This window comes from Lissotriton helveticus, chromosome 7, assembly GCF_964261635.1.
Source record: "Lissotriton helveticus chromosome 7, aLisHel1.1, whole genome shotgun sequence".
Taxonomy (NCBI): Eukaryota; Metazoa; Chordata; class Amphibia; order Caudata; family Salamandridae; genus Lissotriton; species Lissotriton helveticus.
In genome coordinates, this window is record NC_136068.1 from 1,265,609,458 (window position 1) to 1,265,633,747 (window position 24,290).

Here is a 24,290-nt window from a genome sequence, read left to right on the forward strand (position 1 = left end):
GAGCTGATGGCCAAAACCCAGCCTAAACCTGCCAAGGACCCACCCTCCCGGATAGTCGCTAAACCGCCCCCGCCACCTGCAGAAGACCAAATCCCCATCACTAGATCCTTTTTGGAGACGCTATTCAACTCCCTACGTGATGACTTTAAATCCCTGAAACAAGAGGTGGCAGGTGAGGTTCAGGAACTCAGACGTGAGGTAGATGGCCTCGGGGAACGGGTGGCTGCAGTGGAGGAGGCGGATCACACTAAGAGCACTGAAATTGAGCAACTCCAACAAGAAATCCTGCGACTTACAGACCACCAGCTGGATCTGCAGGCCCACGCAGAGGACCTTGAAAATCGCTCTCGCAGGAACAACATACGGGTCCGGGGTGTTCCTCAGAAAGAAGAAGGGTCTGACGTCGCTGAATATCTACGAGCCCTCTTCAGAACCATCTTGGGAGAGCCAGCGGATTTCCCCATTCGCATCGACAGGGCACATAGAGTTGGATTGCCGCGACGAGATTCGCCCCCCCCCCCGGACATACTGGCCTTTCTGCCCGATTTCCCGCTAAAGGAACGGATTCTCCGGGAGGCCCGTCGAGCTCAGCCCCTTCAATATAGAGGTCGTCCCATAGCTCTCTATCAGGACCTCTCCGCCACCACCCTGCAGAAACGCAAGGAATTCAAGGTAGCGACGGACTTTCTACGACAGCCCGAAACCCCCTATTCCTGGGGTCACCCGCTTAGACTCATATTCAAATGGAACGGAAGGCTGCACCAAATGAGGTCGCTCAAAGACACCTGCTCGCTGTTGGGACTGGATCAAGATGATGAAGCACCGACGCCCCGAGCTTCCCAGGGGTCACCCAAGAGTGAATGACACACGGTGAGCTACAAACGATCGCCGTCGCGCCGGCTGAAGCCAGATGCATCGATCATCCTGCAGGAACGCGCCACTGCAGTGGCGGAGGTAGCCAAAGAAACCTCTCCCCCGGAAGATTAAGTACTCCCGTGGCCGGGGAGATCAAATATGGCACGGTCCTTTGCACCAGCGGTGGGAGGGGGCGGGCGGGGAGCCGGAGAAGCCGCCACTGGAGATGACCCACATGAGAACTGTTACCACGGCCCTGTGCGGAATCACAGGACTGGGACTATTTTTCCTTCTCTTCTTTTTTGGGTTATTACGGGACGGGGAGGGGGGGAGGGAATGTTATCCTGCCTTTGAATATCGGATGTTGATCAGTTCTACACAGTTTGATGGGGTTGTTGTTGGGGGGGGAGTGGGGGACTGCGGGGAGGGATCCAGGGTGGGAACCAGTGTGCCACGACTGCGTAGTTGCTGTTCTACTGCTCGAATTTTCAGCGATACACCCGGGCTTCATGTTTGGGGTTGGATTCATGGAGGGCGAGGGGCCCCGCGGTGTCCCCTTAGGAGTCGCTATCCAGGTGCTACCGCGATGACACGTTATAGACGACCCACAGTGTCTCCACGCTATTTGCCGAGGTTTTCCAGTCATGTGTGACACGAAGGTGAAGGTAATAACACTTAATGTAAAAGGGCTGAATAATCCTATTAAGAGAAGGGCGATCCTTTCCTATTTGGAGAACTCTGAGGCCGATATCTGCCTGTTGCAAGAAACTCACCTATTGCAGAAAGACTGGCATAGAATGCGCTCACATGCTTTCCCACAACAATTTTTCTCCTCCTTACCCACGAAACACGCCGGAGTGGCTATTCTCCTCTCTAAACAGTTCAGGGGCCAGGTGGGGATCAAGGTAGGGGAAATTAAGGGCCGGATGTTGGCATACACTTTCCACATAGGGAACACACGCCTCACGGTTGGCTCGCTCTATGCCCCGAATACTGGACAGGAGACTTTTCTGAAGAACGCAACGTCTGATGCTCTGGGTTCCTCCGACTCCCTTCTACTCCTGGGGGGGACTTCAACCTTGTTATGGACACACACGCTGACAGGTCGGGACACAGGTATGGAGATGTAGGTGCTATTTCGGCGACTGGACTTGAGTGGCTGCGGGAAAGGGGTTTGGTAGACCTGTGGAGATCTACACACCCAACTGAGACACGATTCACCTTCTACTCCCATGTTTACCACACGTACGCTAGGATTGATCACTTCCTGGGCTCTACGGAGCTGCTCGGGTCCCTCCGGGGAGTTGATATAACTCCTGCCGCTGTCTCAGATCACGATGCGGTGGAAGTGTCGCTCCTATTTCGCACGCCTCCTCGCCCCCGGGGTTCCTGGCGCCTGCGTGAGACTCTACTGCAGCGCCCAGTAGTCACCGCACGCCTTCAGAAGTGCATCACTGATTACTTAACCGCTAACGATACACCAGGGATCTCTATGACGGCTCTCTGGGGGGCCTTAAAATCTGCCGTCCGTGGCGAACTGATAGCCATAGCGGCTGCGGAGGCCAAGGACCGGAAGGCCAAACGTGATGACCTTACGGCAAAGGTGGCAGAATTAGAGAGAGCCCAAGTCGCACCTGCGCTCCACGCATCTGGAGGCAACTGAAAGCAGCTAGAGCCCAACTCGCTAGTCTGGACGTGGACAGAGCCGAATTTGCGGCGCTCCGCCTTCGGCATACCTACTACATCGGCGGCAACAAGACTGGCCGCTTATTGGCCAGCGCACTTAGAGCTAAGACACAATGTACCAAGATCTCTGGCCTCACTGATGATACTGGAACGGTCCTCACTGATGACACGCAAGTGGCAGAGGCATTCAGGTCTTACTATGCCTCATTATACGGAGTGGAGGCTACGTCCCCTGAGATGATCTACACATATTTAGATTCCGTGGCTGTCACCGAGCTCTCTAAAGCCAACGCGGACGCTCTGGATGCCCCCATTCGCTTGGATGAGGTGCTGGCCGCCATAACCCGTTTGCGCCCACTCAAATCCCCGGGGCCGGACGGATTCTCGGCGGGATTCTATAAGACCTTCAGCCATCTGCTGGCCCCGGTACTCGCCAGGCTCTTTAATTCCTTTGAGGGTGCTGGTGCCATCCCCCCGGACATGCTAGCCGCCGAGGTGGTGGTCCTCCCTAAACCGGGTAAGAAACCCACGCACTGCTCGGCTTTCCGCCCTATTTCCCTATTAAACCTAGATCTCAAACTCTTCACGGGCATTTTAGCTGCACGTCTTGGCCCCTGTCTTCCTGGGATCTTGGAGCCCGACCAATCGGGCTTTGTGCCCAACAGACAATGTAGTGACAACACTAAACGAATACTACATTTAATTGACAAATCCCACTTTCAGGGCTCGGACTCCGCACTGTTGGCTATCGACGCCGAGAAGGCATTCGACCGCGTCGACTGGACCTACCTACAACGGGTTCTGCGGCGCTTTGGAATGGGGGACCGCTTCTTGACGTGGATTACGTGTTGTTACCACCATCCGCATGCCAGGGTCCGGTTGGGCAGCTTGCGCTCGGACTCGTTCGAAATTCAACGCGGCACGAGACAGGGTTGTCCCCTCTCCCCCCTCCTGTTCGCCTTATATATAGAACCCCTAGCACAGAAAGTCCGAGATAACCCTGCAATTAGAGGTATCACCTTTGGGCACGAACCCCACACAATTAGTCTGTATGCGGACGATATCATAGTGGCCCTTGATTGCACGGCTCGCTCCATCCCCGCCTTTATGGAGGAGCTTGACTCCTTTGGGGCGGTGTCGGGATTTCGTATTAACAGAGGCAAATCTCTGGTGTTGCCGTTGGGCAAAAATGCGCACCCGCAAACTCCTAATTTGGCACAAGAGAGCGGCCTCCAGACTGCCCCCTCAATCCCTTACTTAGGCATCTCCCTCACTTCCTCCACTGCGTTGACAGTTCAGACCAACTACGGATCCCTTACCACTGCAATCCGGAAAGACACCACTCGCTGGTCCAAACAACCACTCTCGCTTTTGGGGAGGGTGGCGGCGGTAAAAATGTCTATCTTACCTCGCATCCTATATTTATTCCAAACACTTCCTGCCATGCCCCCACCTGGAGCTTTGAACGAGCTGCAGGACATCCTCCACCGATTTATCTGGAACGGGAAGCGCGCACGCCTCCGGAAATCACTGTCGTACAGGAGCATGGATGACGGAGGCCTGGGCGTTCCTAATTTATCACAATACTTTCAAGCGGCTCAACTTCGCTATCTGGTAGAATGGCACAGGCCGGAGTCGGAAAAAAGATGGCTCTTCCAAGACAGAGCAATGGCTCAGACGCCACTATGGAGAGTCCCGTTTCTTGCTAGGCAACACCGCACGCGATATCTCCGTAAATCACCTATCACTCGCACTGTTCTGCAAGTCTGGGACAAGGTCGCTCTTCATAGAGGCCTGATGACATTCCCTTCCCCATTCACTCCCATTTTGGACAACCCGGACTTTCCTCCGGGCAATGACCCAAACGCGTTTCCACAATGGCGCTCCTCTGGGTGCCGCTCGGCTGGTCATCTTTTTGATACACAAGGCTTTCTTTCTCTATCAGACATTACACAGGGATATGATCTGAGGAACCCCCACCTTTTCCAATACTTCCAACTTAGGCATTGGCTCACAGACCCAGCTATTGTCGACAAGGTGGGTCGCCCAATGACGCCCTTTGAGAAATGGCTACTCACCAAGGACTCAGACAAACACCTCATTTCAGACATTTATAAACTGCTGGCGCCGACACCCGGCCTCGATAAGACCCCGAGCCAGAGGCGTTGGGAGACCGAAATAGGCAGGACGCTCACGTCAAGGGAGTGGAAGGATATCTACTATAGGGCCTCACATACCACACGCAACACGGCAGCGAGAGAGTCCGCAGTGAAGTTAGCAATGTATTGGCACCTCACCCCCGTTCGACTTCATGTGGGTAACCCATCACGTAGCGAACAATGTTGGAGACACTGTGGGGAACGCGGCACCTTAACTCATCTCCTTTGGGATTGTCGAGAGATCCGCAGCTACTGGGAGGCGGTACTAGATGACATCGACTCCTCCTTTGACACTGAGGTCCCGCGCTTCCCAGCTTATACCATCCTGGGACTCCCCAAAGCACTCACATTCCCCCTGAAATCATTAAGGGGCCGTCAAATGGGAATTGCTATGCAGGCGGCCACGCAACACATCCTGTCCCTATGGGGCTCGGCGACTCCACCCACTCACACAGGGTGGTTACATAAACTTTGGTTCACTCTTGGGATGGAACGCGTGCACGCTACACTTACACACTCCACCGCCGCCTTTCAGAAAACGTGGACGCCACTGCTGTCCCTGTTGTCCAAAGAATTTAATGAGATCACATGTCCTAAATATCTCCGAATTCTGCGCCTCACAGATCCCACACCTAATCCCGGGTGATCCCCGGAACATGGAAGTTATCCTCTCTAAGCTGAAGTGCAGACTCTTTTTTGGCGCATGGCACACTGGTTGGGGTGGTTGGGGAGGAGGGGGGGGGTTCGGGTTGTTCAAGGGTTGTTGGCTGCTCCTTATCTTGCTCTGCTTTTTTGCATCGAATAATATTTGCCTTCATGATACTGTTTACCACATTTGGCGTATGTGCTTCACTCTATATATCTCACTTAGGGAAGACTTGCTAGTCTGTCCCGCCAGCATCACATACCGCCAACCTTTGCAAGCTGCCAAAATGTCTGATATTTCTTTTGTTGACAAATCCAATAAAATACATTTAAAACTAAAAATCAAGTTCAATTTCAAGCATTCTAACACTAAATGCTTTAACAGTCTCAAAACATGCTTGCAAGAGGCCCCCTGTCTGTTGATGGCTTCCACCACCGCCATGTTATCTGACCAGAAGACCACCGACCTGTCCCTAAAACAGTCAGCCCAAACTGCTACCGCTACCACAATTGGGAACAGTTCCAGGAATGCTATGTTTTTTGTCAAACCGAGCTCATGCCACTCTAAGGGCCACTGTGCCCCGCACCTTGAGGGTCCTAGGATGGCCCCAAATCCACAGCTGCCCGAAGAGTCCGTGAACAAGCCCAGTGCTGCACTAGATACTTGTGGCGCGGGCCACACCACCTTTCCATTGAAGTCCCTCAGGAATTCGCGCCACACCTTGAGATCCTCCCTCACTTCTGCCCTCAGGCAAACCCGGTGATGCTTGTGTGACAGCCCGCCCATGGCTCTGGCGATGGACCTAGAGAAAGGACGCCCCATGGGAATGATTCTCAGCGCAAAGTTGAGCTGCCCTACCAACACCTGTAACTGGTGCAAGGTCACCTTAGGTCCTGCCAATGCTGCTTCAATGGACCGGGAGAATGCCTGTACCTTGTCGAGGGGGAGCCTGCACTCGCCTGCCACAGTGTCTACCTCTATGCCCAAGAAGGTCATGCATGTGTCGGGGCCCACTGTCTTACCCGGTGCTAGGGGGACCCCGAACTCTTGGAACAGGGCCACCAGCTTCCTCAGGGCCCTGGCGCAAGCCTCGGAGGCTGCCGGGCCCATGACCATGAAATCATCTAAGTAGTGGACCACCTCCTCACCGCCTGTTCTCAATGTAAATACCCACTGAAGCATGGAGCTGAAAGTCTCAAAGTATCTACATGAAATGGCACACCCCATCGGCATGCACCTATCATAATAGAATTGCTGATTCAGTTGAAACCCCAGTAGATGATAATCACTCGGGTGAACCGGTAACAAGCGGAAAGCTGACTCAGTATCTGTTTTTGCCAAAATTGCCCCTGGTCCTAAGCTCCTCACCTTCTGTAAGGCGGCATCAAAGGAAGAGTATTTCACAGAACACAGGGAGGGATCTATGGCGTCATTTACTGACTCACCCCGGGGAGCAGAGAGGTTATGTATCATCCTAAACTGACCCTGCTCCTTTTTTGGGACCACGCCTAGTGGGGAGCACACAAACCCTTCCAGAGGAGGGAAAGGGAAGGGGCCCGCCACCCGCCCCAAGGCCCGCTCCTTTTCCACTTTCTGTGCCACTACTGTGGGATGCATGCGTGCTGAAAGCAGATTGTTACATTGCCCCACTGGAGCCACACCGTGCGCTGGGATACAAAATCCTTCAGAAAAAACCAAGAAGAGAACTTTGGCTGCTGACCTGTCGGGATACTGGTTAAGCCAAAAAAACAGTCTCCCAATGTCTACTGGAGTAGGCAACTCATGGGTGTGGGGGTATGATATCTTTGCCACCCCCCCCCCCACCTCGCTGGTTTGTTTTCTTGACACACTTAAAATCCGGATGAGAGGGGTGCCCGCAGAAGGAACAAGCATGCCTAAATTTACATTGCCCGGTAGGCCAGGTGCACGTCTTTTTTTTTTTTTTTTTTTTAAACCTTTATTAGCAAAAAATATAAGACAGGTATACGCCTACAACCCACTGGGCCGGCTAACACAATACCACAAACCAACGTGAAATTACACAGCTCAGAAGCCGACAACCAGGGGTCCGGCAACCATGGTGCATGATATCAGTCAATTCCTGAACGACAGGATATGGAAAGGTTTCATTTTTAAAACAACCAAACAAGAAAAATGAAGAAGAGAAAAAACAAGGCTATGCCCAATTGCGTTGTCTGTTTCATATGATGCGGGGAGACAGGCCAGAGACAGTATGAAAATACAGGAGAGCCCTCTGGAGAACAGATAAAGGGGGGGGGGAGAGGACGGGGACCCAGAGCCAGCGAGTTATCGATAACACAAGACAGGAAGGAGCCAAAATGCATAGTCAAGGGGAACAGGGCACGTCAGGGGGATCAATGAAAGGGGGGTCGCATATATCCCCACGGAATGAGTTCCATTCGTCCCATATCCTACCCCACTTTTTGGGCCTGCCACGAGAGATATAAACAATCTTCTCCCTGAACATGCACCAATCCATGTTGTCTTCCCACCTGGAGACCGACGGAGCCCTCTGGGAACCCCACAATTGTGCAATGTCCCTTTTCGCAACCGTGTTTCCCAGCGTCACCCATTGAGTCTGAGCAACATTACAATCATTCGGTTCCCATACATTCAATAGACAGCGCCTGGCTTCAGGCAGCAGCTGAACATTCGTGACCTCACTCATCACAACATGTACTCCATTCCAAAAAGACACAACCTCCGGGCACTCCCACACAATGTGGAGGAAGGTAGAAAGCATACCACAGCCCCGCCGACACAATCCATCCTCAGAGAAACCCATATGCATCAATCGGGGACCCGTGACATAGACCCGGTGCAGAATTTTCAGCTGAACGAGCCGCAAACGCGCCGGGATCGCCACCTCCTTAGGAGAGGATATCGCGGCCTGCCAATCCTCATCATCCAACTCTAGCCCATCGTCAGTCCAGGCACTGCGTAAGTGAACAAGTAAGTCCGATTGAGTATTAATAAGTTTCTTATAAATAAGGGAGATAGTGCTGTCCGGAACATGTCCGTCCAGCACCCTGTCTTCCAGGGGGGAGCTCTCCGGGATGTCAGAACCGGCCGGAAAAACCGACCCAATGGCATGACGAACCTGAAGGTATCGAAAAAATTCCGAAGCATTCAAACCATATTCCTCCTGTAGCTCGGCAAAGGTCTTCACTCTATCCCTAACCCAGAGATCACCCAACTTACTGATCCCGATGAGGTCCCATCTATCAAACCCTTTCGAAGTCCACAATTCACCCAGTCTCTCCGCGGCAAACAGAGGGGTCGCTCTGGTCAGCCTATCCGTCCATCCAGTAGCCGCAGTCGCGCTGCCCCATACCCCCACACCAGTGGGTCCCGTCAAATTCTTCCTAGCACCTCGAGAATAAAATGCCCTGTAATAATCCCCCCGGGGCAAGAGCCACCGGTCCATCGCGAAAGCCGGATTCGGAAATGGACCATACATAGCATGATTCACGGCACTCAATTGAGATGCCCAGTAATACCGTCGTATATCAGGTAACGCAATGCCCCCATCGTACCAGGGTAGCGTGAGCTTAGCCAACGCAATACGGGGACGGCCAGCCCACACTAGCTTCCTCTGGAGGCACTCAATTTCGCGAAAGTAGCCAGCCGGCACTAGATCAAGTGTGTTTTGCACCGCATACAGGAACCGGGGAAGAGACATCATTTTAAACAAAGCCGCCCGTCCCAAGGGGGATAAGGGCAGACCACACCAAGCCGCGACATCCGACCGAAGCCGGGTGAGCGGAGGCAACAAATTCCGGTCATACCGTAATGCAGGGTCAAGAGAAATAAAAATCCCCAAATATTTAAAACCATCAGGGCGAACCGGGATAGGGCATACTCGGGGCAAAGAAAGAGGATCACCAGTAAGCGGGAAGATACAGGACTTGGACCAATTAATAACCAGCCCAGAGTTACGACCAAAGGAGCGCAGAACATCGAAGAGGACTCCCAGCGACTTACGAGGGGACGTCAAATACAACAAGATGTCATCAGCATATAATGATACACGGTCCTCGAAGCCAGGGGACCATCGAATACCCTTTAGGGAAGGTTCCCAACGGAGCCAGGCGGCCAAAGGCTCAAGCGCAAGCGCAAACAACAGCGGAGACAAAGGACATCCCTGCCTCGTGCCTCGCCCAAGAGCGAAGGGCTCCGAAGCTCTACCATTAACCACCACCTGCGCCAACGGCTGTGCATACAGGAGTTTAATCCATGCAATAAATTTCGGACCAAAGCCGAACTTGGCAAGAGTGGCCCACAAATATGGCCACTCGACAGTATCAAAGGCCATCGAGGCATCAAGAGAGACCAAAATGGCCGGTTCACTAAGAGAACCCGCCCTCGCGATGACGCCATGCAGACGACGAAGATTGAGGGCAGTGTTGCGCTGGGGGATAAAACCGGACTGATCCGGGTGAACCAGTCCGCTAATCACCGTTGCCAGTCGATTTGCCAGTAGTTTCGCCAATATCTTGGGTTCAGCATTTAGAAGGGAAATAGGGCGATACGATGAGCAGCACTCGCGGGGTTTGCCGTCTTTATGAATGACCACAATAGAGGCCAGCCTTTGGTCTCTAGGAAGAGAGCCAAGGTCACGCGACGCCACAAACATACGCAGCAAATACAGCGCCATTTTGTCCGGGCAGAGCTTGTACAGCTCAACCGGTATACCGTTGGGGCCCGAAGCCTTCCCTGAACGAAGAGAGCGAATAGCGAGCGCAACCTCATCGACAGAGAAATCAGTCTCCAGTAACGCCCCGTCTGACTCCGAGAGACCGGGCAACTCAAGATCATGAAGTAGCAAGCGCGAGTCCTCCTCCGGCAAGCCCGAGACCGGCGCGTACACAACCCGAAAGTGCTGGGCAAACACCTCAACTATCTCAACCGGGTCCACGAACCGCACCCCATCGACTCTCTCAACCACAGGCACAACACGATTCATTCTATCACGCCTATCCAGCCAAGCAATCAACTTCCCCGCTTTATCACCCACGTCATACAGACGCCCCTGCTGCATACGATGCACCGCCTCGGCAGAGGCAGTCACCAAAGCCCTGTAATCAAATTGCTTAAGAGCCAAAACGTGCAATATCTCAGGCGTAACCCCAGCCTCCAACCGTTCCTCCAACTCAATAATCTCAGACTCCAAGTTTACCACCTCCTCCTGTGTACGCCGCTTCTCGGCAGCAACCAGGGACAGAGTCTGACCGCGGATCACAGTCTTATAAGCCTCCCATAGGGAGACCGGGGAAGACACCGATCCCTCATTTTCGGCAAAATATAAATTCATGCATTTGATCACCTCAGATCTGATGAGGGGATTCTGAAAGTGCCATGGATTGATTGGGGCAGTTCGGCCCCCAGTCCCCAAACCAATATCCAAATGGAGCCATATCGGGGAGTGGTCTGAGATACCTCTAGCCAGGTGTTTAATTTCACGCACAGAGATCAACTGCACCATCGGCACGAGGATATAGTCAAGTCTCGAGAGACTTCCATGAGCTCCCGAATGGAAAGTATATTGAAGCCGGCCAGGGTGCAGTTGTCTCCAACAGTCGGCCAGCCCGAAGGCATCCAAGAATTTCCCTAACCATAACTGAGATGGTGGGAGGAGTCTGGGGGGGCCACGGTCACTCTCGCCATTCACCACAGAGTTGAAATCACCACCCAACACCAGCAAACCATCAGGCAAACCCAGAACTACCTCACCCAAATCGGCAAATGTAGTGGATTGCAGCCCAGGCGGAACATAAATCGACAATATGGAAATCAATTTCCCCTCCCATCTCCCCGTAATGCCAGCATAGCGGCCCCTGTCATCCAACACCGTGCCATCTATCTCCAGGGGAAGGGAATTCCTGACTAGGATACCAGCCCCTCTCGACCCCGTAGTGAAGCCGGAATGCGCCACCAAACGATAGCCTCTTCTATTCAATGTGTGACATGTATTGCCCACCAAATGGGTCTCTTGGAGCAGGACCACATCCGGGGAACACCTCTTCAAGTATTGCAGCACAATCCCACGTTTAACCCTGTCCCCAAGACCATTAACATTCCAGCTCAACACCCTAAGCCCCCTACCCCCCATCCCGGAGGAAGTCCGACCGCCCCCCCATCCCGAAACAGTCACATGACAATAAATGTAAAGCAAAGCACAGCCTCGAAACAAACAAATAGAAAAGAACCCCCCCACCACCCCATTGAACCCATCAAACTCAAACCCCCCTCCCTGCACCCCTGCGGTAGACCAAAGAGCCACCCCAACTTGCAGTGTGCCTGTCGCCCCATTAAACTAACCTACAAAAAGCGAGAAAAGTCCCCAGAGGAGGAAGATCCCCGGAACCCCCCCCACCCCCGGGCAATCACACAATGCTTGAAACATAGTCTCTAAGCCACTGCAGCGGATCCTGGTTCGCCGACGTAGACTCACTGCTCCTGGTCCTCCACGCCGCCCTCAGCGCCTCTCGTGGCCTCCGGGCCTTCATGGCGCGTCGATAGAGTGTCCAACCAGTCACTAACCACCTCAGGGCGGTCAAAGAAAAGCGCACGATCAGCATGTTCGATTCTCAGACGGGCCGGGAAAAGCATAGCATATTTCAGTCCCAGGTCCCTGAGGCGCCGTTTCACACCCGTAAAGCCCATCCTCTGCTTCTGCACGGCCTGGGTGAAGTCCGGGTAAAAACTAATGGAAGCGTTCTCAAATCTAGTAGGCCCATTGGTTCGGGAAGCTTGCAGGATAGCGTCTCTATCACGAAAATTGAAGAGTCTAGCAATAATAGGCCGCGGAGTGGCTCCCGTCTTCGGCTTGCCACCCGGGACACGGTGGGCCCGTTCCACAGCGAAGAATTTACTTAGGCCTTTCGGTATCAGATGCTTGAGCACAAGGTCCTCCACCAGGATATCAACAGGCACGTCGGCAGAATTCTCCGGGACACCCACAATGCGAACGTTGTTGCGCCTGGCACGACCCTCAAAGTCTTCCAACCGATTGGCAAACAGGTCACAGGTAGACCGAAGATGGCGAACCGTGGTCTGGAGTTCCGAGACATCCGTGGTCAAACTCGCGGTCTTGAGGTCAAGAGCTTTGACACGCTCATTGGTTTTACCAAGGTCTGCTCTGATGAGGGTGACATCGATCGCCACCGTATCTATCTTAGCTGCCAGGGTTTCATACTGCTGGCTCATGGTGGATCGGACACTCGCAATAGCACCCATAACGTCTTTCAGTGTTGGCTCCTCGTCGTCAGGAGCACCGTCCCCAGCGTCCTCCAGGGCACCACTCGATCCACCCGGGGATCCCCTCGGTCGAGTAAAGCGATCAATGGTCTGAGACTGGATGACCCCCCCGCGGGACGAACCTCTGGCGCCGCGTCTCTCCACGACTGTTCTGCCCGTCATGACGGGTAAGGAGCCCCAACTGGAATTACAGAATCCAGTCAAAATGATCTTCGTCGTGGCAGGCTCGAAACTACGAGGAGACAGGGACACAGCACCAGTAAGAGGCTGGCAGCGATAGTAGAATCGGAACTCCGACCGGGAATTGGGCGTCCTCAACAAGGAGCAGAAACGAAACCGAAAGTACGCCAGGGGCAAAGGGCGTGGCTTATCAGCCGTTGTTGTTCAATTGCCACCTGGGTACCTCGGGGACTCAAGCCCGCCGGCTGGCATACGATGTAGGCCTCGAAGTTCAGGGTGCAGTAAGTCCGGTATCCGACGGCCAAATCGATTCTGGAAAGGATCGCTAGCATCAGCAGGGCATCAATAAAAAGTACCCGTCGTCATAATCAGGATCAGTAACAGGATAGTCGCAGGAGGCGGAAGGGGTCTCGGGAGCCCTTAGCTCACGCGTCCATCTTGGAACCGCGCGAAGCTCCTCCTCAGGTGCACGTCTTTTTATTGAACGTCCAACAGGTTCCCCTCTTCTCTCCCGGGCCTCCCTGAGACGTCCGAAAGGGCTGGTTGGAGTGATGCTCCCTGTTGTTGACGCTCTCTAAACCAGACATTCACTTCTACTTGGTCGCACCCTATGCTCGGGTTAGCCGCCTTTGCCCACCTGAAATCCCTATCATAATCCAACCAGGCTGTCCCGCCCAGAGTGGCGTGGGCTGTCAGGATCTTATTCGTATAAATTACCAGGGATATTGCCAGTTCTGGTTTCCTTTCCAGCATAACTGTCGTATAAACATGAAAGCCATTCAGCCAATAGGTGAAAGTTTCATCGACCCTTGGTTTCCTGTCCCGGAAAGACCCTTCCTTTCCCTCTCTTTCTTTATACTCAACCTCCCGCCTCTTTGGGCGGATGAGCGCAAAAATATCTACATATTCACCCTTCCAAATTTTTTCCTTCATGTCGCTAGTTATATGGGTGGCCAATGCCCCAGGCTGAGACAACACATTGCCCTGCACAACGCTCACACCGCTAGTACCCTCCAGGGGTTTGCTTGACTCGCCCCCGTCTTACCTCCTATGGGTCCTATGGGGACTGCTACTGCTGAGGGGGTAGGTTCCGACGTCACTGGGGCCTTGCCTCGCGCCTCCACTAGGAGTGTTAACTGCCTTTGAATACTCCCCAACGCGTCCTGTTCTGCTGATTTCAAGGGTACCCAAGGAGCTACTGCTGCCATACCCGCTATGGGCTGAGTCGTGGGAGTTGCCAGCTGATTGACTAGGGTGGCTACCGTCGCCAGAATATCCGCTGTGGGGTCCGGAGCTGCCCCTTGAGCGAGTGGAGCTATCTTTGGTGGCTGCGCCGGAGTCTGAACAGGGGCCAATACCCTTAATGCCTCCTTAATATCAGCTAGCGCTGCTCCCACAGGATCCCCTAGGGGAACCGCCGCATTAACTACTGGATCTGTTAGAGGCGAGGGCACTACGCATGCGGGAATAGGAAGGGCGGGGCCTGCTGGACTCTCGCCCCCCGCTGCTGGTCTGCCACTGTCGCTAGCCCCGTCTCTGTTGACCTTGCCCCCCTTCTTCGCTTTCTTTTGAACCTTCGATTTCTTGATTAATGGGAGAAAAGCGGCCCTCGGTGGGACCCCTTCCCTACGTGGGCGCTCTATGCCCTCTAATGGTGATTGTTCTGGCACTGTCTCCTCTTCATCGCTACTCTCATGATTGTTGCCCAGTTTCGCCAAAATCAATTTCAACATTTGGGCGATCTCAGGTTCGCCATCCTTCCTCTTGTGGCTCGATCTTTTGGGCGGCATTCTAACTCGCAGCGCTACCCACAACCAATTTCCCGCCCAAACAATGCGCTGCTCACGCTCCCACCCGCTGTCCTTCCCCCAGCGCCCGACACCGCCAGCAAGAGAAAACGTGCACTAAAGGCCCCCGCCCGCAGCCACAAGGGATCGGGGCCGATTAAATTAAAGGGCTTGAAAGGCCCCACAGCTCCCGCTCCCTGCCGCTCCGAACGAGCCCCCCCAGCCACACGCACCCCTTACCTGACCTGCCGGGTCACCGCTGGAAGGACCGTCGCCTTTGTCTCCGTGCTCCGCGATCGTCCCCGGCTCACCTCCTCCGCCGACCGCTCCTCCTCACACGATCCAGGACAAGATGATGGGCCCAACTATTTAAAAGTTTAAAATTTAGCTAAGGATAGAGGGGGGAGGCGCAGGACCTGGAGGAGCCCAACCGTCCGGTGTGGGGAGAAGGGGGACAAAGAGACCGAGGTCACTGACCCGGGCCCCTAAATAGGTCATAATCTCCACCCCCTTCGCCCCCGACCGGAAGTGCGTCACTCGCGACCCGGAAGGACTCGGGCGGTCGGAGACCTCACGGCGATCCTCCCGCCCAATGCCTGCAGCAGGAGGGGGGGGGGGGGGGGTGGGAACCGGGGGGGTCGGGTCCTAGGGGTGCGCTCTCTTAATGTCGCGCTGGGCAGAAAGCGCTGAAGGATGACCGCGGATGTACTATCATGACAGGGCTATGGCCACCGGGCCGTGCCGGTGAACAATAACTTATTTGGGTTAATTTCAACGCTTTTTAGCGGTGTTGGTGAGTTAACCCCCTCCCTACTGACGTCTGTTCCAGCTGATGCCCACCCTCCTACTGGACCTTACCCTGCTTGGTGTTAGGGCGGCCTGGTGCCCTGCCCAGCACCCACTCCAAGCCGCCCCCGCTCGGGTTGCGCCTGGTGGAAAGAAATGTGCCGCCCTCGATGCTGTTGGCGTAAAATGGCTTGCGCTGCGGGACCACTTTTCACAGAACCTTTACTGGCTGGCTACATCAAAGCAGTGTCTTGCCTCCGATTTCAAACATCTTGCACCTCCCCCAACTCACCTGAATGGACCACAGCTTACGTCCGTCAACTTGGTGGCAAACCCTGTGTTGGAATGGGGAAGGCATCCCTGCCAATAACCACGCATCTAGCGTTAGTCTAACGCTTTTCAGTGTGTGGTTCGTATTACCACACTGAAATGCAAAGCCACGCATCAATTATAGCCCCTCCTCAGCTGTGAAGCCGAACGCTACTAGTATTCATTCACTATACTGATATTGAAACTAATCTGCTGTAGGAGCAGCACGCCGTGCGATCTGCTCCCGGTATCCTAGGAGCTGGCAGAGTCGGCAGCTCTAGCTGCTACTCTGGTGCAGTGTAGAATATTCCCCCCACTGCACCATGTGGCATTGATACATTTGTGAGCAGGATCTTGACTCACACACCTTTAATGGCCAAAACAGGACATCCTGCTGCCACCAACTGCGGGGATTCAAAACATGATAATAAAGTTACAGGCTGCATTGACCTTGGCAGCTCTGCTCGTTTGTGCGTGTGCCACAGAAGGGTACATGAAACGCAGATTACACGACCGGACCCTTCGACCCACCAGCTGCTCAGTGAACCGCACCGACAGTGCTGGCCGATGGAGTGGTTCCTCAGCAGCAGCTCCCCAGTCCACTTCACTTCTGTGCAGAGCTACACTGAGCCTCAGAAGCATCCCCAGCTGTGGTGTTTGCTGCGGTAGTCGTTGTGGCCTTGAGGTGGCCCATTACTGAATTGATCGCCACCTCGCAAAGTAAGTGAGTTCCTGTATCTCTCTGCTGAATAAAATTTCCTTTAATTTCATAGCACTGGTAGGGCGCGGTCATGTTGATCATCATCTTCAGCTGCAGCTGCCTGCTGCCCTTTTTCAAGCATGAACGTGCCAGGCAGTGATGTGTGATACTAATCCATGCAGGCATCTCTCTTATTGTGGGGTAACTTGTGCTCAAAGCTTCGCCACTCGCCCACCTCAAAAACATTATGGAGGAAGCAATCAGATTGTACCTGCTTGTGAAAAGCAATGCATGCTGGGACTGAGGCCTGCATGAGACAGCAGAGCTCCAGCCCAGCATTTGTTATTGTGGTTTGCCTCGAGCTGTGCAGGGGTTTCTCAGCACAGTATGATCAGTTCATGCAGAGGGAGGGACTTGGTTCTGCTTAAGTCCACCGATGGAAGATCTATCCTGTTTTTGTGAGGGGGAGTGGTTGGGGGGGGGCGTTATGGAACACGAGACACATTGGCAGGCAGTATGGCCTCTCGCATCCTGTTTGGTATAGACGGGTCCCATTGCCCTTCCATTTCTGGTGCTATGCAGCAGTTTTAAGATCTTCTTAGAGTTTCTCGTTGCTCAAATGGGTGCAGTTTCTGATATTTATATGTTTCCCTCGTCTTCATTGCTTGAATTTGCTTGCAAGAAAGGGTCACTGATAGTCGTTGAATGTCACTCACAATTTCACTGAAATTATTAAAATGTCACACATAAGCAATGTGAAATCTTGGCAGCTATGGGAAGGGGCATCGGTGTAAGGCAGTAGGGGTGAAAGGTAGATGGGAGGGCACAGAAAGGGGCTGATAGGGTTTTGAATTGCGATTGAGAAATGTAAAACATTATCCGAACAAGCCACATTAGAGGGACGTTGATGTGCACAGAGCTGTAATGCAGAGAGCTGCCGTGAGCCCCTCTGAAGATTGGCACCCTGGACCCGGGCCCAGCTCATCCATTCCAAAAGCTGGCCGTGCACCCACTCATTTCTTGATCCTGCTGTAGGCAGCCATGTGGCAATCTCGCCCTCTTTTATCCTTTAATGTGCCCTTCACGCCGTCCCCGATGCCACTCGTTCTTCACTTTACCGGGTCATGGTCCCGTCTTGTCCTCTCTATCTCTCTACTTGTCCACATGCCCTCCCTGACCCAGGGATGGAAGGCCTCAGGGTGTCACACCTGCACGGATCTCATCAGCTGTGGCTGACTAGGTGCCTCATTGACCCCCAACATTTCTCTTCAGCCCTTCCAAGCTGGTGTTATCTGATTACCTCTCCTTGGTGATCCCACCACAGCCATGTCACCTTCCTCCCTTCATAATTTTTCCTGCATGCCCTTCCAGATCATACCAGGTTTGAGAGGCCATGTGCCATCGCTGATTACGCCACGTGTAGATGGCCAAGTAGCGTCAAACTGTTCTTCATCATGCCAGGTGTCAAGCACTGCTAACTAATCATGCGTGTGCATGTTCTCCTGCCCCCTCTCAGCTCACCAGATACCCTCATGCCCTACCTTATCCCTTCTGCTGTGCTCACTGTGTAAACTCTTTGAAAATGTGGAATAACATGATTTTTCTGGTAACAGGGAGCTGAAGCAGCGAGCCGGGCGGTACCCAGACCAACCCACCTTCCAGATCCATGAGTACATTGAAGCGCAGAAGAAGAAGAGCAGCTGCTGCAGCTTCCACTGAGCGGGCGAGGAGAGCAGAGCGTGGGAGAGGGGGGACCATGAAGAGAAAAGCAGAAGGACCAGGAAGCATCTTGTGCCTTCACCTGAAGAGACTATGGAGGGAAGAGGGGAAGCACAGACAGCAGGGAATAGGCTGTCACCTGCAGACACAGGAGGTGGCATGGGAGTGGTTTTCACTGGAGGAGAAATTTGGGTTGCAAGGAGACAGGGTATGGATTTTCATCTCAGGAGAGACTGACCAGAGGGAGCTGGCATGACAGGCGATGAGGGTTCACCTCTGGAAAAACGGAAAAGCGAAGGAAAGGACATTTTCCTGAGTAGTTGGGAGTGGGCACTGGTGGCGTCTTGCCTGATGAGAACTCAGGGGGCAGGGACTGCAGGGCAAGCTGCATGTAGAAGAAAAGGAAAGTGCACAGGAGAGGCTGACGGAGACCACGGTTAGGAGTTGTTTAACCCTGTCATTATACAACCTCCTCTGTCACTATAGGTGCCCACATATTCTCAGACCCTGTCCTGCCCTAACCATCTCCTGTGCAGTGCAGAATAAAGATGCAACAGCTTCTTGATGATGACTCCGGGGTACCAGTCAGAGGAAAGGTGTGTGATGCTCCTCTACATCACTTCGCCAGTGTGCATACCCGGTAACTGCAAGCCAGTATCCAGGCCCTTGCAAGTTAAAACTCAAAGCCTGAAGTTATGATGTTTCTTGTTTACAAGTGCTGTTACAGGGTGTTTGCTAGCCATATAGTAGGACTCTGATCCTAAGATGTCCCTGAAACACACATATTTGAGCTTCCAATTCTGCCTGCAGACATATTTCAAAGCAGGAACTGCCCACTATAAACAGAGCTCTGAACCTGCTCCCATTCCTCACTAAAGTGGAATGGGCAGGACCTTGTTCTGACTTCCTTCTCTGTGTCTTATAGACGGGGCCCTTTACATGGAGCAAAGAGCCTGCCCAGCCCCTATAAGTGCGCTCACTGCCTCACTCTTCCTCCTGTTTGAGGCATTGGGCCTGCGCCATCACTGTACAAGTGTCTAACTCTGGCCCTATAGATAGTGCTTATAGCTTGTATCTATGTTTCAATTGATTGTGGTTTGAACCACACCTTTAGTGTAAAGATCCTCCTCACAGCCTAAGCCTTGCTCTTCTCGGTTAAGATTTAGGGACAGTACTTGAACTCTGCAGATGGGCTCTGGGCACGCGCCTGCCATAATACACATAAGGCCCTCTGACTGCACTTTTTCCCATACGCTGAGTTCAGAGCCTGTATTTATCTTTCTGTTGACTAAAACATGGAGCCTGGACACTTTCACTTAGCATGTGAGTAATAACGTGCACCCACGCCATTCACTTGGGGGCCTGAGCTTAGGTATTTTCACTGTTGTTAGAGTTTCTGAACCTAGGCTGATCCCCTAAAGATAGGACTTTGAGATTGGAGCTTGATCTAAAAATCCAACCTCTGATCCTTTCCCCATCCCTTAAAGATGCGCTCGGAGTCTGTAACTTATTGCTATTGGTCCGGACTCCGAGCCTGCCCCTAAAACCCCTCGGAGCAGAGTCTGGATCTTGTTCCTATTGGTCTATAACCTGGGACTCAGATCTCAAGCCTTAGAGTAAAGGATCTGAGCCCATCCCTGCCCTCTATGGACTGAGCTCAGAGCCTGAGTCTTCCCCCTGTTGATCAATAGACTGAGCTCCTCTGAAGCTCGAGGTCAGAGCTTTAATCGTGTTCCTTTTGGGGTAGGCTGTGAGCATGCACCAAGTCCTCACACCCTGAATGTCCTTGGGAAGCTTTACTCCCAGTGTTCAGAACACACCAGTGACAGGCTTTAGGACTAATGGTTCCTTGGAGCTCCATGTCATGGCAGTCACTCATCTCTGATCAGCCAGCAGCACTGGGAAGCTCCAGGACAGGCTTATCCATCCAGGAAGCATATTTCAGGACTCCAGGGTCCGCCGTCTTAGACACCCGCAGACCCTGCACTTAGACACATGAAGGCCCTGCACTTAGACACCCGCAGACCCTGCACTTAGACACCCATAGCTGCTTTAGAGTCAATCCACCATGACTAAAGACCTATAAGTGGCAATTTCGCTTTGCTTCCTGCTTAGCTGGAGGTAACCAGGATGCATGGGTTGCATAAGCATTCCTCTATCAGCAGAGGGTAAATTAGCTAGGATGGGGTGCGTGTGTACATACTGTAATGGAGTGTGGTGCAGACGATACAGTGGGACACATGGCCAGGAGGGAGTGCATAATCATCATTGCGCCCACTGTGGGTTGAGGAAGCAGAGTAGCCATATTCATGTCCTTGGAGAATGGTTGGCAATCTGAAACGTATGCAGTAGCTGATCACATCCATTCCTTTGCTGTAACCTGTTTGATGAGAAGATCAACCCACAGTTCTATTTTGTATGGTTCTTTTTCTTTTTATGACATTTATATAATTGCTTGATAATAAAATGGGTGCGTGGTTTTCTTTACACACTCTGTGCATTTGTAGATTACCTTCTCCTTCCAGTGCATATATTACGATTACATTTTGGACTCCTTTGATAAGAAAACTCAAATATTTCTGACTGAAACCAGGAGAGGTATTTTATGAAGGTCTATAAAGTCTCAATTGCTGGCAATGTTCTTTAACCAGTATCGGCTCATTACAATTGTTCCAGTTATTGCCGCGATGTTTATCACACACAGTAAAACCCGACAACTCTGAGTCTGAATTTATCAGGCGCAATAAATGCCAGCCAATTATACATTTTCCTGGATAATCAGGAATCTCACATGGATTTGGATGCCCACCACACCAAAATCTGCTCTTCCCATATTTCCTGAGCATTTCCCCAACACATGAATATCCATTGGTTTGATCTTCCGAAATGTACTCGAAGATGCAATTTTTATCCCTAAACTCGCAGTTCTGATACATGCGGTGACAATAGGTACCACACATATTGGAATTTAATGGCCAACCCCTAATGAGTGCCATAGAGTGTGGTGAGTCAGCCTCCCAAGGCAAGTATCCAGTTGCCACCTTTTGCTTTTCACCCCGTGAAAGTTGTTCCTTAAGCGCATTCCTCCCATCCCTTCCACAAGGCTGGGATATACATATCCAGCGACCCAGAAGACACCGTGTTCTGATCCCAATCCCCTCTTGACAGGCCTGCAAAACATTAACTCCAGAGGGAGAGTGGTGTTTAATGACCAGTAACAAAAATGAAGGTTTTTACTGCTAGGGATTTCAGCTCAACATTAAAAGGAGTGTCATACCTGGGGCAAATTCCAACTGGAAGAAACACTCAGTATGATAGGTGCATCAAAGCACCATTGTTTATCAGGAAAAAAGTATAAGACTTGAAAGGCACAGCCCCTGTGTATCCCAAAAAAACCTTTACAGTCACTCACTACAGATGCAAGGTACCTACTGCAAGCGACTCTCGGCTGAGCCCCAGAAGAGGGTCAATAGAAACTAGAAGATGTGCGCCTAATAGCATGAACTTTGTTTGAGGTTCAATGATGTGCACCACCCCCGAAACAAAGTTCAGAAGTGCACATAGGACTACAGTATAAAGACCCTGCTGGAGGACTGAACTACCATGACCAGTTCCTAATAAAGACTGATCTTATCAGCTAACCCTCTAAACCTCTGAAGCAGCAAGCAGGGGCAACAGAAAGTGGAGAGTCTTGAACCCAGATAGAACATGACACTGGGAGAAGCTACTCCTGACTGTCTGCCAAAATATGAAAAGGTGGAAAGGACCTTTATCGTGTCAAAGAAGTGGGCTATATATTCCCTTAAGTTGCAAACAATTCCATGCACGGGGTCGCCCCACTTCCTGCTAGCCAAGAACATCTCTGAGTCAATGCAATAATCTTGCGAGTATTTATAGACAGTGGCAAATCCATCTCAACTAACACACCCTCCAATGCCGAGGCTGCTGATGTGTAGAACCTTGAGATTGATAGTGAGTGAGCCCGCCCGCCCAGATGATGTAAGCAATTGCTGTGACCATAGTAAGACTGTGCCTCCTAAAGTCGTCATACCAGGCGTACCACGGTAAATATGGCCTAGATTCATTTCCTTTTTGTTGTACACACTTCATAGGTAGACACAGAGTCCGTCACATTTTTCTTTGCCCGTATTAGTTGTACAGACCAGTGAAAGTCCTTTTGTATTGTTATGCTTAAGTAATCCTTCAACTTGCTGGTCTGATGATCCAGATAAAAGATCAAGCAGATGCTTGTGTTGAATCTGCACCCAGTAAATTCTATCTCAAGTGTTGGTTTCAGGCAGCATGAACTTTGTCCCCCAGCGCCTCGAGACCCTCACGGGTGATGCAGCCGTGCTTTACAAATCTTGGTTGATTGATTGATGTCTTTCTTCTGTTGTATGGGTATTTTCACAAATATAATAACACAGCACCAGAGGGCTGTACAAGGGATACAATCAGGAATTGTCTACAGCGTGGAAGGATTTTCTTGCATGAGCATTTTCGAATACTCTTATAGGCATAGAGAGGGATTTGTATAGCGCAAACTGAGCTACAAGGCAATATATCATTCAACGTGATCTTCTCAGTGGGACTGGAAATCAACAGCTACACAGTCTGTCCTCACAACTCTAATTCTAAACTCTATTTTATTTTATTTATTTATTTATATGCTTATATAGCGCCTGAATAGACCCCCGAAGGGGTATCTCCGCGCTTTGCCATACAAAAGAACCGACTACTCTGCACGAACAGTACTAGTGGGTGGTGGGAAGGGAATGAATTAAATGCTGGAAAAAAGGTAAGTTTTCAGGGCTTTTCGAAAAGACAGGTGGTCAGTGCTAAGCTTTAGTGCGAGGGGGAGAGTGTTCCAAAGAACAGGCCCTGTGTATGCCAAAGCCTTGCCTCCTTGGCGAGTTTTTTTAATTTTTGGAACCTTAAGGAGCTGGAGATTGCTCGATCGTAGTGAGCGGCCAGGAACATAAGGAAGGAAGGCTGTGGAGAGAAATTTCGGGCCTTTCCCCATCAGACACTTGTGAATTGTACACAAGATTTTAAATTTGGTCCGCAGTCGCACTGGCAACCAGTGAAGTTCCATCAGTAGTGGCCGGGAGGGAGTCCTGGATGGAGCCATCATGACTAACCTCGCGGCCATATTCTGGACCACCTGTAGTTTGTTAAAATGGCCTTCATTAGCTGATAAAAGAAGGCCATTACAGTAGTCCAATCTACTAACGACCAGAGCCTGGACCAAGGTCTTTCTGTGGTGATCTGGGAGGAAAGGAAAGACCCTTCTCAGCAGAGAAATAACCCCGAAACAGGTACCAGCAACCTGGTTGACGTGATCTTTGAAGGTCAGTGACTGATCAAATAGCACTCCCAGATTTCTTATGGTCTGTTTAGGAATAGGGGCAGGTCCTAGTTCAAGAGGCCACCACTCATTGGACCATAATGTCACTGCTTCCCCATAAAGTACAACCTCTGTTTTGGTCACGTTGCACTGTAAGCAGTTGTTGGCCATCCATTTGGAAACTGCCCTCATCCCTTCTGCAAAAGTTATTTGTAAAGCAGGAGAGAAGGTCTTAAAGGGGAACAGAAGTTGGGTGTCATCGGTGTAGGACACCGGTATAAACCCAAAAGATCTCACTAAGTCAGCCAGGGGGGCCACGTACACATTAAACAGTGTGGGGCTTAGGCAAGAGCCATGTGGCACACCCCTGGTGAGCTCCCTAGCGATGGATTTATGGGGGCCCAATCTGACTTCTTGAGAGCGGCCGGAAAGAAAGCTCTCCATCCAGGACAGGGCCATGCCTCCCAATCCTATCTCTCTCAGACGGCAGAGAAGCAAATCGTGAGACACCGTATCGAAGGCAGCGGATAAGTCCAATAGCACCAGAATCATCGACCTTCCACTATCAAGCGTCATCCTGATGTTATTGGTGACAGCCAGTAGGGCGGATTCGGTGCTATGGTTAGGCCTAAAACCAGATTGTGAAGGATCTAGGCCATCCGCTGTCTCGATATAGTTGGAAAAGTGGGTGTTCACGTGCTTCTCTGTTAATTTGCCGATGTAAGGCAAGAGAGAGATAGGTCGGAGGTTAGATAGATCCGTCCAGGGTAGGGTCGCCTTCTTCCGGATTAGGTTTACTACCGCAGTCTTCCATTCCATGGGGACTTGGCCTTTG

General features: G+C 51.9%; 1 protein-coding gene across 3 annotated transcripts in view; it reads left to right on the forward strand.

Moving 5' to 3' along the window:
* The window catches only part of RAB37 (RAB37, member RAS oncogene family), a 425,057-nt gene extending 404,462 nt beyond the window's left edge, over window positions 1–20,595 (forward strand). For all 3 annotated transcript variants that reach the window (XM_078654470.1, XM_078654467.1, XM_078654468.1), the window contains one exon: window positions 18,003–20,595. In XM_078654470.1, the coding sequence (XP_078510596.1) occupies window positions 18,003–18,108 (106 nt within the window). In that variant the 3' untranslated portion in view covers window positions 18,109–20,595. The remainder of the gene's footprint in view (window positions 1–18,002) is intronic.
* The last annotated feature ends 3,695 nt before the right edge of the window (window positions 20,596–24,290 follow it).